The sequence below is a fragment of the Saccharomycopsis crataegensis genome (assembly GCF_037102585.1).
Source record: "Saccharomycopsis crataegensis DNA, jcf7180000000075, whole genome shotgun sequence".
Taxonomy (NCBI): domain Eukaryota; kingdom Fungi; phylum Ascomycota; class Saccharomycetes; order Ascoideales; family Saccharomycopsidaceae; genus Saccharomycopsis; species Saccharomycopsis crataegensis.
This window is the reverse complement of record NW_027043822.1, coordinates 602,462-616,076: the sequence shown is the minus strand read 5'-3', so window position 1 is coordinate 616,076 and position 13,615 is coordinate 602,462. Positions and strand designations below refer to the sequence as shown.

The following is a 13,615-nucleotide window of genomic DNA, read 5'->3' as shown; positions in this document are numbered from 1 at the left end:
TTGTTATCTTCTTATCATTGCAAAGCAAATTCGAAAAATTCTTTTGTGTTGTACTCTATTTTGAAATTTCATTCCTGGAATTGTAAGTAAATTGAAATATTTTCCAACCAAGTGGTTTGAGATATGTCTTCAATTATAATGACCTATAGTATTCATTCAATATAGATAATTTTCTTCACCATGTATCTTTAGTATCTCCCCGCTTTGATGCGCATTCTTTTTTACTGGTGATTTTGTACAATAAATAAAAATGATCTACTTTATTATTTCTCATTCATACAAATCAAAATCACCTTAAAATGGATCCATAAGATAGAAAAAAGCACACAACAAATACAATAAAGAGAGAAAAAAGTACCCAGATTAATTAAAGAGAGAAACAGCAAGGCAAAGAATAAATATAAGATAGGTCCCCATTCCAAGCAACAAAAAGAAAAAAAGAAAGAAAAAAAAACGGTAACAAAGATATAATATAGAAGAACGGAATGTGTCAATACAAATCTGTGACAAATGCACAAAAATGCGCAACCCTTCACAAAAATTTTAGCATATTAGGAATAATGAAATTCATCAAATCCATCCGGCATTTATATTGGTACCATCTGACAGATCAGTGGAGTTTTGTTGATGTGGATCTTGTGGTTGTACTTGACTTGGTGGTTGGTTCATTGAAGGTCCCACGGGATTTTCATTCTTGATCACTTGGATCAAAGAAGAATACAAATTATTCAACTCATTCAAATCGTAGATGGATTCCGGACGTAATGTGAAAATCAATTGTCGGAAACCTTGGGTCTTGACAATATTAATAGGGAGCTTGTTTTCTGTCAAGAACTTCATAATATCCTTATGGAACTTCATTTGTGAGTATGGGGAATCATCGAATTCTCTATCAATGTAATTGGAATCTCCGGTTGACACAAGACTAAGCCGGCTGGAAGTCAATGGAGAATGTGTGGTGCTCCCCAATGGGGAAGAGGTCATTTGTGGTAAGAAATGGCCTCTTCTTGGATTGGAAATTTCCTTGCTAATCTTGTGAGTTTTTAAATGCTCACTCAACTTTTTTGGTGACCCTTTGTCCGATGGTAAACGCTTGATGATCTTGTTGCAGTGTTCACAGGTGGCAATATTGATATCTTCTTGATCCTGAATAAACCAATTCCATACCCATGATTTCTTTTTGGCCCCAAATCTTTGACCTGGCTTGTTGACCCTGTGTCTGGTGGAAGAAACAGTCGGATTCAGCGATACACCGTGATGGTGACGATTCAACAGGGTACCAGGGTTCAAGCTGGAACTTAAACCGGAATTCATGGTCGCATTAGCGATGGCAGCAGCAGTGGCAGCACTTTGGTTGTCATTCTGAGACGGTTGTTGCTGTTGTTGAGCCTGTTGATGCACCAGCTGTTGCACTTGCTGTTTTATAGTCTGTTGGGCTTGCTTTTGTTGTTGTTGTTGTTGCTGCTGCTGCTGCTGTTGTTGTTGTTGTTGTTGTTGTTGTTGCTGCTGCTGCTGCTGTTGTTGTTGTTGTTGTTGTTGTTGTTGTTGTTGTTGTTGTTGTTGTTGTTGTTGTTGTTGTTGTTGTTGTTGCGGAGCCTGGTGTTGAACTACGTGATGGTGGTGATGTGCAGCCTGGCTGTTATCGTTAAGCAGTGAACTTATCACCAGATTGACCTGGTTCAGGCTAGGTGTGGGTTGGCGCAATGCATTCGGAGTTGTTCTATCATTGTAACCACGAAGGGCCTGATCTAATGTTGTTTCAAGGCTTCGGTCATAGTTCGGATTGAGTAGTGATTGAGAAGACATTTTCTTGCAATTGTTTTATGACTAAGGCAATGGTATGATAATAACAATAATAATAATACCAAATGGTGTGATCCTACTATGATATCCTTCAATAGATCTTCGGCCAACAAAAAACGACGAGGAGGAAAATAATGAAAAGGCAATGTGAATTCCTATTACAGCTTCACGAATTATCAGCACAACAAGCTCCTTACTTCTTTTCTCAATTAAAAACTTCTTGTAAAGATGATAATAATAATAATTGCAACAACTGGCAAAATTCTGCACAGTTTAGTCGGTTTGGGCCGATGGCCGGGTCGCCACCGGAGAGTCTATCCGGGGAATAGGGCAGGGCAACCCCTCAGACACAAGGAGTCGCTCAAAAAAAAACGGCCCGACATTCCGGCTCAGATCCCTCGAAAAAACCTGGTCGACGGTGCCGAGGTAATACCGACCCAACATGACATATCTCATTTTACATGGAATACATATAACCACCAAAAACATAATCAATTAATATATATACCATTTACTGTTGAATACTGCAAAGAGTGTCACCCAATTGATCATACAATTTAGGAACTCTGAGGACAATGTCAAGTAAATCGCTTTCCATAGACTTCACCAAACTTTTCCCCTTTTCATGGACTACAAGTCCGTTAATTAGAGTGGCGGCATTAATACTGATTTCAGAAGGAACTAAGCTCTTGGCATCATTGCCAGAGCTATTCCAAAACTTCACCGGTTTCTGCTGGGCAACAGACTGACCCTCGGTCAAATTGTCCGATGGTTTTTTATTCTTTGGGTTAGCGGCCTCCACATTACCAATATACGGAGAAACAGGTTCTTCTCTTGGTTCAATACCCTTGATGATGAACTTCCGCTGTCCAGTTTCTGAGTTCGTGATTACCATTGCCGCAGAATTAGCAAACGCATTAGTCACATTCTTGATAAAGTCAACGGCAGGTAATAATTTTTTATTTTCCTTTTGGAATTGGCCCTCATAGGATTTCCAAAGAGAAATTTGGGTGACATCACTGGTCTCACTTGGTTTGAAACAACATCTCATCCATATAGTGGCCCTTTGTGGCTCATCCAATTTATTAATTTCTTGGAATAAATCTGTAGGTAACAGCTTAGCAACTTCTGGTGGTGGAACTTTAACCCTTCTGATTAATCTCAAAGGCTCGGCGGTGGCCGTTGGGTTCACCGAAACATTTTCTAACAGCATTCCGTGTGTCAATAATCTTGGCAAAACAGTAATCAATAAATTAGTTCTTGATAAGGTTTTCAACAAGTTGGTGATTCTAACACCTCCAGGTAAAATATACTGATAGAGGAAATCAAGCCCTGTCACAATAATTTCTGGGTCAGTGTCCATGATTAAACACGAACATACAAAATCTAACAACCCTGAGTCCACGTTATCTGCAGCAAATTGTTCATCTTTTGTCGATAGCTTAGAACGCACCATTAATCTCGATAAGGATCTCAAAATCGAGATCTTGAAGCTTCTGTCAATAGTTTGGGAAATCAAGTTCATCAACGACAAAAATAATTCATCATTTTTCTTTGCTGGCGAAATATAAGACGAAATTGATTCCATCAAATCTATTGTATACTGAAGAATCTTTATTGCAGAATTATAACTGTCACCAATTGGTAAGGCATTCTTCACGATCTCGCAGTTCAATAACTTAACGGCTGCCTGTTTTAATATTGGGTTTAACGAAATAATATACGCGTTGTATCCATCCTGACTCAAGTTTCGAAGAACCAAGGCAGCATCCACAGAGTTCTCGATCATCTCAAGTCCAATTTTCTTATCAACATTCTGCAACAAATATGGGTACCCCGTTTTACCATCTAGTTTCTCATTAATGAAAGGACATCCGCAGTAATAACCGACCAATTTTTCCAATAACTGAGGATCATTCTTCAAATTGATTAACAGCGGCTCGTGGCTGGAAATAATCGCCAACTCAGTGAGCGCCCATCTGACTTCTTGAAGAATTTCACATTCTAAAGCCATATGAATCCGGGGAATGATATCGATGGAGTTGACCCCGACTCCCGGAACACCGTTATAATTGAAAGGCACAAGGGTCCCTTTCTGTCTTTGGTACGCGAGTTTTTGCTGGTCCTGTTGAAATGCTTCAAACTGGTTATTTTCATTGATTGGCCGAGCTATCACTACCTGGTCATTCATCATTGCCATCGAGGAGCCATTGTGAAAGTTGTTGGAGAGTTTGGGTTGTTGCTGTTGCTGCTGCTGCTGTTGGAAATTCGAGTTGTTACTGTTCATGTAATCATCGATGAGTGCTCGATTCATCACATCGGTATTAACTTGTGGTTTGGCCGCAGACCTGTCTCTTAAGAGTCTTCCTGACATTTCTTCAAAAATAAAAATAAATGATATCAATAGTTGTCCTCTTGTTTACTTTTTCCAGCTATTACTTTGGGGGCTTTTATATTTGTATATATATATATATATATATTTGGTCCTCTTCTTCAAATGATGATTATTAATATTTTCTCTATAAATACCTGGACGAGCAATATAAAACGATTTAATTAATACAAGTCTACACGAAAATTTCGTGTTGTTTTTTTTTTGTATGTTTTTTTTCTGAAGGGTCAAAAAAAAAGAACGCTGCGATTTCTTACCCTGATCGGCCCTGAAAGTGACTTATCAAAGATACAACCATAGCACATTTTACGGGAATTTTAGAATTAATGCTGTCGATTCTAAAATTAATTCAATATTACACGATAATAGTCTTCTATTCTATTTACACATAGATTCATAATTCATTTTCTCATCAACTAGTGTTGATGAACAGCATCATCACAACGGCCACAAAGTTCTTCCTTGACCTTGCTAGTAAACTTCCAACATCTCGGACACTTGAATTTTGAAGCATTGACTATTTTAACATCAACACTAGTCTGACCCACTGGAATGTTCTGAAAGTAGGCATAATTACCTTCCTTTTTCGCCTCATTTTGATCTTTAGAGAATTGTTCAAACCTCACCTCAGAAACAAGCAAAATATCCGCAAGCTCCTCCTCAGAGCATGAAGCTTCAGCTATCAAATCTTTAATATATTTTGAGTCAATGATCAAGTTAGTCTCAAGGGAATTCTTGATTAACTTATCTTGTTTTCTGCCTACCTCGATGACTTTTTGAACTCCGTCTCTAAGCTGCCAAACTTTCTCAAAAAGTTTTTCAACAGATTGTCCTTCTTTGCTAGCAGCCAACTTTTCCAAATTGCTGAAGTCATAATTATGAACTAATGGCGACATCACATCAGAAAAAAGAACTTTAGGAACATGCGACCATACTTCTTGGGTAATAACTGGCAAAATTGGGGACAAAATATACAAATATCCTTTCAAAACTTCATAAAGTACAAACTTGATTGATTTGACAGATTGTGATCTGGAATGGTCATCTGCGTATAATTTGTCCTTGATAATGTTGAAATAAGTCGCTGATAGCTCAATGTTCATAAAATAATTCAACTCCTGAATAATTCTGTTATATTGGAATGTCGAGTTGTAAGAATCAACATTCTTTATCAAGCTGTGCAATTTCCCCAAAATATATTTATCAATGTTGGATAATTTTTGCAAATCACACTCAAAGTCTTGAGGATTACTAAACATTGTCAATACACTATCATTTTTGGTTTCCAAGTTCCCAAGCAAGTACCGGAAAGTGATTCTGATTTTTTTCAAATTATCAGCAACATGTTTTAAGATTACTGGACTCAAAGACAAGTCACTAGTATAATCACTTGAGGCTATCCATAATCTTAATCCATCAACCCCAATTTTCGGGATTTGTTGCTTATTGTCTCCGTTAATAACAGCAATTGGATCAATGGTGTTACCGATAGATTTCGACATCTTTTGGCCCTTGGCATCAAGAGTGAAACCATGGGTAATGATTGTAGAATATGGCGCATTAGAAGCAATCTCTTTATTCTCATTAGAGCTGATAATAGTTTTGGCGGCCATTTTGGTCAATAATGAAGATTGGAACCAGCCACGATGTTGATCTGAGCCTTCCAAATAAATGTCAGCAACAAATTTACGATTAGCAAGGATATTTTTTTCTTGTAATATTTCCTCAATAATGGTCCAACTTGAGCCACTGTCAAACCAAACATCAATGGTATCAGTGCCCTTTTGATATTGAGCTCCTTGTGATTTGTAAGACTCTGGTAACCATCTTTCAACAGATTCTTCCTCTTCAAACCAAGCATCAGTGCCAAACTCTCCGATTTTCTGAATTGCATAATCAATGGACTCTTCGGTAATCAAAGGCGCATTGGTTTCCTTGTGATAAAACACTGGAATTGGTACCCCCCAAAATCTTTGTCTTGAAATACACCATTCATTTCTGGTATTGATGAAACTAGATAATCTGTTATATCCTCTTTCGGGATGGAACTTCACTTTATCAATTGCTTTCATCGCATCATTTTTAATGGAAGATAAGTCGGTGAACCACTGAGGCGTGGCTCTAATAACAATAGGCTTCTTAGATCTCCAGTCATATGGGTAAGAATGAATATAATTATAATTAATATCCAACACCATGCCACTATTTTTCAACAATTCCAACATTTTTGAGGTACCATCCTTAAGAACTTTCAATCCTGCCAACTCCTCGAAGCCTGGTAGAAGCTCCGATGTGTACCTTCCCTTATCATCAACTGGGGAATATATTTCAATATTATGGTTCAAACCCACCAAATAATCATCCTGACCATGCCCAGGAGCTGTGTGTACCAATCCAGTACCTGCAGTGTTGGTAACGTGAGTGCCATGTATAATTGGGAACCTGTTGATTTCCTTGTTTTTAATTGCAGGGTTTTCATAAAAAGTTTTCGACAACAGGCTTCCTGGGATAATTATATCGGTTTTTTGGAACTCTTGCGCAATTTCAGGTTTCAACAGTAAAATCAGCTCCTGTAGATCTTGTAATACCAAAAGATATTCGCCGCTTTCTTTTGAATAAAGGAGAGTATAGTCGAACTTCTCATTGACGCAAATGGCCTTATTTGCCGCAATGGTCCAAGGAGTAGAAGTCCAAATCAACGCAGAGATGTTACTTGGATTAATATTGTGTTCCTTCAACAATTGACTTAATTCTGTATTGACTTCGATGATCGGGAATTTCAAATACGCTGTGGTAGATCTATGTTTATCGTTATATTCCAATTCCCCTTCGGCCAAAGCAGTACCGGTTTCACAACCCCAATACACTGGTTTCTTTTGCCTCTTGATCATATTTTGTGCAATCATTTTTTTGAAGATTTTCAATTGATTTAATTCAAAATGCTTATCTAAAGTTCTATAAGGTTTTTCCCATTCTCCCATAACTCCGAATTTCTTGAAAGCTTCAGTTTGTTTGACAATAGTTTTCAACGCATGACTTTTCGCCATTTTTCTGACTTCAACTGCTGATAATTGAGTAGTCAAATCTTCATCAACATTCTTGTTTTTCTTGGACTTTTTTTTGGACTTTTTGGTTGGATCTTGTTCTTTCAACGAATTGAGGGCCTTAAGCTCGATTGGTAGACCATGGCAATCAAAACCTGGAATATACATGACTTGTTGTTTATTGTTAAGAAGCCTTGATCTATTGACGATGTCTTTCAACACTTTATTGATAGAATGTCCCAAATGCAAATCGCCGTTAGCATACGGTGGACCATCATGCAAAACGAATAGCTCTTCATTCTTGAACGCTTTTGGTGATTTCAGTGACTGGTATTGGTACAATTCCTCAGTTGATGTATGTAGATATTCACTATTCAATTCAGGAGACGAACGGCTTGGGAATGTGGTTTCCGGTAATGATAAAGTCTTGGAATACCTGTGGTTGATGTCTTCGTCATCCTTTTTCAATGATGCATAGGACCTTGTTGACCACCATCCACTGGCTTGTTTCTGGTATAATGACTTTGCAAGAGCCAGAGAGCGTGTTCGCACTGAATAGCAACTCCGCAACATTCTGTTACTATGACAACAAGAGCCTCATCATCATCACTGTCATCGTTATTTAGCAGAGGAAAGAGGAAAAAAAATCTGGGAAAGCGTTTTGGGTAGAAGCCCTTGTCTGTAGGTGTGATCATCCACGTGATTTAATTTTTCGTGGTTATGTGCCATCGGTGACCCATTTGCTTAGTCAGTGTCAGGTTATGCGGCCCAGAGGGGAAACAGGCCCGGCTCCCAACAAATGTTTATGTTGGGGTGGTGACCGATTTTTATTTTGGGTGAAAAATCTCGTTTAGTTGGTACGATAGATAGAGAGATACAGAGAGATCAACCAACAGCCAGTAAGTCCAGGCATCAACTACTTCTGCAATGACTGTCGTCCACGAAACCGTCCACGAGGCCAACAATGTGGTCCCTCGGTCAACACCACAACAATTCTACGAAAACAGACCAAAGAACAGACCTTACATTGATTCTGTCCAGGAATACCAAAGATTATACAAACAATCGATTGAAAATACTGATGAATTCTTTGGAAAGTACGCCAATGAAATGCTCTCATGGGATAAGCCATTCAGTACTGTTCACTATGGTTCTTTGAAGACCGCTGACAACGCTTGGTTCCTCAATGGTGAATTAAATGCCTCTTACAATTGTATTGACAGACACGCAATTGCTAACCCAGATAAGCCTGCCTTGATCTACGAAGCCGATGATGAAGCCGATAATGAAATCATCACTTATGGCCAATTGTTGTCTGAAGTTTCTAAAGTTTCCGCTGTGTTGAAATCCTGGGGGGTTAAAAAAGGTGACACCGTCGCTGTGTACTTGCCAATGATCCCAGCCGCCGTCATTGCCATGTTGGCTGTTGCTAGATTGGGTGCTGTCCACTCTGTGATCTTTGCTGGTTTCAGTGCGGGTTCCGTAAAAGATCGTGTGACTGACGCTGAATCCAAGGTTATCATCACTTGTAACCAGGGTAAAAGAGGGGGTAAATTGGTGCACACTAAGAAGATCGTCGATGAAGGGTTGGCCGAATGTGGAGATTTGGTTAAAAAGGTCCTTGTTTTCCAAAGAACCGCTAACGATGTTCCATTCACTGAAGGTAGAGACTTCTGGTGGCACGAAGAAACAAAGAAATTCCCAGGGTACTTGCCACCAACTCCTGTCAATTCGGAAGACCCATTGTTTTTATTATACACTTCTGGTTCTACTGGTGCTCCAAAAGGTGTGGTTCACTCTACTGCTGGTTATTTGTTAGGTGCTGCTTTGACCACTAAATATATCTTTGACATTCATCCAGAAGATGTCTTGTTCACTGCTGGGGATGTTGGTTGGATTACCGGTCACACTTATGCCTTGTACGGTCCATTGTGTTTGGGTACCACTTCCATTATTTTTGAAAGTACACCAGTTTACCCAGATATTGGCAGATATTGGAGAATTGTCCAAAGACACAAGGCCACCCATTTCTACGTTGCCCCAACCGCTTTGAGATTGATCAAGCAAAAGGGTGAAGCTGAAATTGATAAATATGACATCTCCTCTCTTAGAACTCTTGGTTCTGTTGGTGAACCAATTGCTCCAGAATTGTGGCACTGGTACGATGAAAAGATCGGCCACGGTAAATGTCACATTAGTGATACTTACTGGCAAACTGAATCCGGTTCTCATTTGATCGCTCCATTGGCAGGTGTCATTCCAACTAAGCCAGGTTCAGCTACCGTTCCATTCTTTGGTATTGACGTTGCCATCATTGATCCAGTTTCCGGTAAGGAATTGGAAGGTAACGATGTTGCTGGTGTCTTAGCTATCAAGAAATCTTGGCCATCAATGGCTAGATCTGTTTACAGAAACCACGACAGATATATTGACACCTACTTGAAGCCATACCCAGGTTATTATTTCACTGGTGATGGTGCCGGAAGAGATCACGACGGCTACTACTGGATCAGAGGTAGAGTTGACGATGTTGTCAACGTCAGTGGTCACAGATTGTCTACTGCTGAAATCGAAGCCTCATTAATTGATCATACTGGTGTTACTGAAGGTGCCGTCGTTGGTATCCACGATGATTTGACTGGTCAAGCCATTGTGGCCTTCGTTGCCATGAAGGAAGGTCTTTTGAGCCCATCCGATGCTGACTTCAACGAAAAAGAATTGGCCTTGAGAACCGACTTGAGAATGAAGGTTAGAACCGAAATTGGTCCATTTGCCGCCCCAAAGACCGTTATTGTTGTCCAAGACTTACCAAAGACTAGATCTGGTAAGATCGTTAGAAGAATCTTGAGAAAGATTGTCAGTAAAGAAGCCGACCAAATCGGAGATATCACCACTTTGGTTAACCCAGCTTGTGTTGAACAAATCATTGGTGCCACTAACTCCCAATACTTGTCTCCATCTAAATAGATTTGGTTGAATATTGTTTAATTCTTATTCAATTATTTACTACTTATTTGATTCCCATTCCCCAAACTTCAAAATTCACCGCTTTGCTTGTTCACGTTGTTGTTATATATATTTTTTTAAACTTGAAATAAGGGATTGATCATACTAGTTTATGAAAGTGCTTCAAACATAGTTTGAAATCCCCATCACTATTACTCATCTACATAGATTTATAGTCTTGATATGAATATTCCTGACACTTACTTGTACAGTTTGTAGAGTTGTATCAATTTGAGAATAAAGTCATGAAATTGATGCACCACTAGAGAAACCTTCAATTCCCGATCTTGGTCCATTTTGGAACAATTTTTTTTTTGCTATTTCCAAATAATGGTGGCAATCCTCTACTACCCAGAAATTATTTATTTATTTATTTTGGAATTACATGTGTTGCAACTATAATAGGGCAAAGTAACGGCAGCGTTAATAAGTAATGTTAGTATAGAGGATATTTCCAATGTGGTATTTGGGTTACCTAATCACTGACAAATAAATAGGCTGATGTTACAGATCCTATTGGCGAATGGCGCGATTGTAACACTGGAAAACCGATCATGGAATCGCTATTGTCTGAGTCAATAATTATATGTTGCATCAGTAATGCTCTTGACTCCGGATATCAAAGGAATTCCACTTATCACAGAAGGAACTTTATTATTTACAGACCTTAGGACTAACCTAATATATACAGACACAGTAAATCTAAGTTTACAGCTTTCTGTACGAGAACTTCATCAACCCGAAACTATATAAAATTGTAATGGATATTCAATCTAATTCCTAGTGTGGTACTTCGCCTGAAAACAATCTGGTGCTGATCCTGTAAGTGAGTCACTCCTGTCAGTTCTGCTGTAAGGATGGCTAAAACCTCATCGCCCAAAATCGCAAAAAAACAAATCTCCGCGACGGGGAATTGAACCCCGGTCCCCCGCGCGACAAGCGGGGATTCTAGCCACTAAACTATCACGGAATTTGATGTTAGCTTTTATTTTCTCAAAGTCTAAAGCTGTGTTGAAACTTTTGAAAAACGGGGCTCGTAACCATCCTTCATAAAATCTCTTTTTAATCACCTAATATTTTTCTTTATGACTTTATTTTTGTATACTTTAGTTTATTTCTTTTATTAATTTTCACTACTGCTTTATAATGCACAAAAATCTGCTGTAACGGATTATTAGCTTAGGTTCAGATGATCAATGAATTTATGAAAAACTACTTTTCCAGAGATAAATTTGACTCTTTTATACTGATAGTAGGTATATTTAAAAGATATTGTTGATATTAGACACTAAACATCGTTTTATGCTGATATTATATTAGTGTGAATTCTCGCCTTGAATTGATGTGAAATTTAGGTATCAAAATGACATTTCTAAACATCGCTTATGCCGTTTTGGCCATTTATAAGAGGCTCATATTAATCATCTTCCATATTTCTATTCATTTTTTAGTTTATTGGTGCTGTTATGTTTTTTATATATTAAGTGTTTTCTGCTATGGATTATTAACATCTCGTTAAATCAACTATGTACAATTAATATTTCACACGACATTAGCCGTCCTTGTTGAAGCTATTTCTACTGAAAGCGAAATATTTAATATTTGACTTTCTAGCTGTTTGATTTCAAACGCTTTGTTAGTTGGTCTTCGATGCTAATCATCAGATCTAATATATCAACCATGTTCTACAATAAAGAAAGGTAAATCTAGAAAAACAAATATAAAAGTATAAAAAAAAAATATCACAAATCCAAACAATGAAAAAACGAAAATGGAAAAGTTCCAGTCCTGCTAGAACAATATATATCTTCAAATTTCCACTCCCAACAAAGAACTAAAGAAAATAAGTATGTTTTTTTTTTAAAAAAAAAATATAACAAAAAATGGTGGCTTCTCAAGAACTAATTATGGGGAAATGACAGTGAAAGCTCTGTTAATACCATTCAAAAATCTCTTGGTGACAGATTTGCTTTCCAAAATATTTTTCAAGCTTTGAATATATGTGACACCATTAGTGACCTTGGCAGTACCGGAGCTGGCATCCCACAAACAGAAGCCACCAAAGGATTTTTGGGTTAACATGGAAGCAGATCTAGTGGCAGTAGTGGAGGCGTCAACAAAATAATCAGAATCAGAAGTAGAAGAAGCAACGCCAATATAAATTTTCATGTTGGAGTTACCAGATTTAGTAGTGACGAAATCGTACCAAGTTGCCCAAGAACTCTTGAAACCGGCATCGTTGTTGAAAGAACAAGCTGGGTTATTGTAGAATTGGACCCAGGCAATATCAACCTTAGCGTTTTTATCTTCCAACATCTTGTAAACATTCTTATCTGGGTATGGACACTGTGGAGCGGCACTAATAAGCAACGTCTTTGTGGTCCATAATTTTCTGATCTCGACTACCAAACTAGCGAGACCATTCTGGTTATCGTTTTCAATATCAAAGTCAAGACCATCGATTTCTGCAGTGCCAAATGGCTTGACAGAGGCGGAACCTTTAGGATGGAACATGTTGTAAATAACTTTAGCAGCGTTGGCACCTTCAGCATCAGACAGAACACCGTAAGTACCAAGGGTTTTATCACCACCAAGAGAAAGCAAAACTTTGATACCCAAATTTTGACAAGTTACAATATCTTCTGCAATTTGAGGACAAGTACCATCGGTACCACAGGCGTTACCGAAGTTGAAAGAAGCACTGGAGGCATCCCAGTCTCTCAAGAAACTAAGCATGACAATATCGATATTTCCAGCTTTACAGTAAGTAGCCAAAGATTCTTGACCAGAACCTTGACCCCAATAAACCGCATTGTTCTTACCGGTGGCACTGTAGGCGGCTTCAGAAGTTTTGAATACTGTGAGAGCAGTAGCTGCGAAATTTAATAAAGATGAGAATTTCATGGTGATTGAACAATATGATGATAAGATTGTATGGATGTGATAACCAGCTGTATGATTATATTTGTGATGATAGTGACAATAATAATAAATAACAGAATTGAGAATTAAGAAATGAGCTATAGCTATTGTTTTTATATCAAAATTAGCATCAGCCAGTTATTTTTTTTTTTTTGAAATCAACATTCTTATCGAAAGGCATATAGGGTACATTCATAGCCTTTGGCAAATGCAAGAACAACCTTTTTGTAGCTGCATTAGTGCTAATATGCTCCAGAATTGCCTTTTTAGTACTTTTGTATAACAGGATTTACTTATTTTGGTAATATTGGGGTCCTGTATCACTTTAAGGTATTTATAGCTTTAGTACTGCGTTTTGGTAATGTCACCATCCACATCAATTTTTAGCGAAAATTTGGGACTATGTAAGAGACCCACGATCAATTTTTCTTTCCATCTTCCCCCTCCA

At 38.1% G+C, this 13,615-nt stretch overlaps 5 protein-coding genes across 5 annotated transcripts; 1 reads left to right on the top strand and 4 right to left on the bottom strand. All coding sequences in view use genetic code 12, as the record gives it.

Annotated features, from left to right (window-relative positions):
- Positions 1-570: 570 nt before the first annotated feature.
- DASC09_024060 (uncharacterized protein) lies at positions 571-1,806 on the bottom strand (the record flags this gene model as incomplete). Its single annotated transcript, XM_064996009.1, has 1 exon — positions 571-1,806. The coding sequence occupies one exon, from the start codon at positions 1,804-1,806 to the stop codon at positions 571-573; it is 1,236 nt and encodes a 411-aa protein (XP_064852081.1).
- A 508-nt stretch (positions 1,807-2,314) lies between these two features.
- On the bottom strand, positions 2,315-4,177 carry RSC9 (Rsc9p; the record flags this gene model as incomplete). Its single annotated transcript, XM_064996008.1, has 1 exon — positions 2,315-4,177. The coding sequence occupies one exon, from the start codon at positions 4,175-4,177 to the stop codon at positions 2,315-2,317; it is 1,863 nt and encodes a 620-aa protein (XP_064852080.1).
- A 434-nt stretch (positions 4,178-4,611) lies between these two features.
- ISM1 (isoleucine--tRNA ligase ISM1) lies at positions 4,612-7,812 on the bottom strand (the record flags this gene model as incomplete). Its single annotated transcript, XM_064996007.1, has 1 exon — positions 4,612-7,812. One exon carries the CDS (start codon positions 7,810-7,812, stop codon positions 4,612-4,614), a length of 3,201 nt encoding a protein of 1,066 aa, XP_064852079.1.
- Positions 7,813-8,166: 354 nt separating this feature from the next.
- Positions 8,167-10,206, top strand: ACS2 (acetate--CoA ligase ACS2; the record flags this gene model as incomplete). The annotated part of the gene is made up of 1 exon (XM_064996006.1): positions 8,167-10,206. One exon carries the CDS (start codon positions 8,167-8,169, stop codon positions 10,204-10,206), a length of 2,040 nt encoding a protein of 679 aa, XP_064852078.1.
- Positions 10,207-12,150: 1,944 nt separating this feature from the next.
- DASC09_024020 (uncharacterized protein) lies at positions 12,151-13,149 on the bottom strand (the record flags this gene model as incomplete). The annotated part of the gene is made up of 1 exon (XM_064996005.1): positions 12,151-13,149. One exon carries the CDS (start codon positions 13,147-13,149, stop codon positions 12,151-12,153), a length of 999 nt encoding a protein of 332 aa, XP_064852077.1.
- Positions 13,150-13,615: the final 466 nt, after the last annotated feature.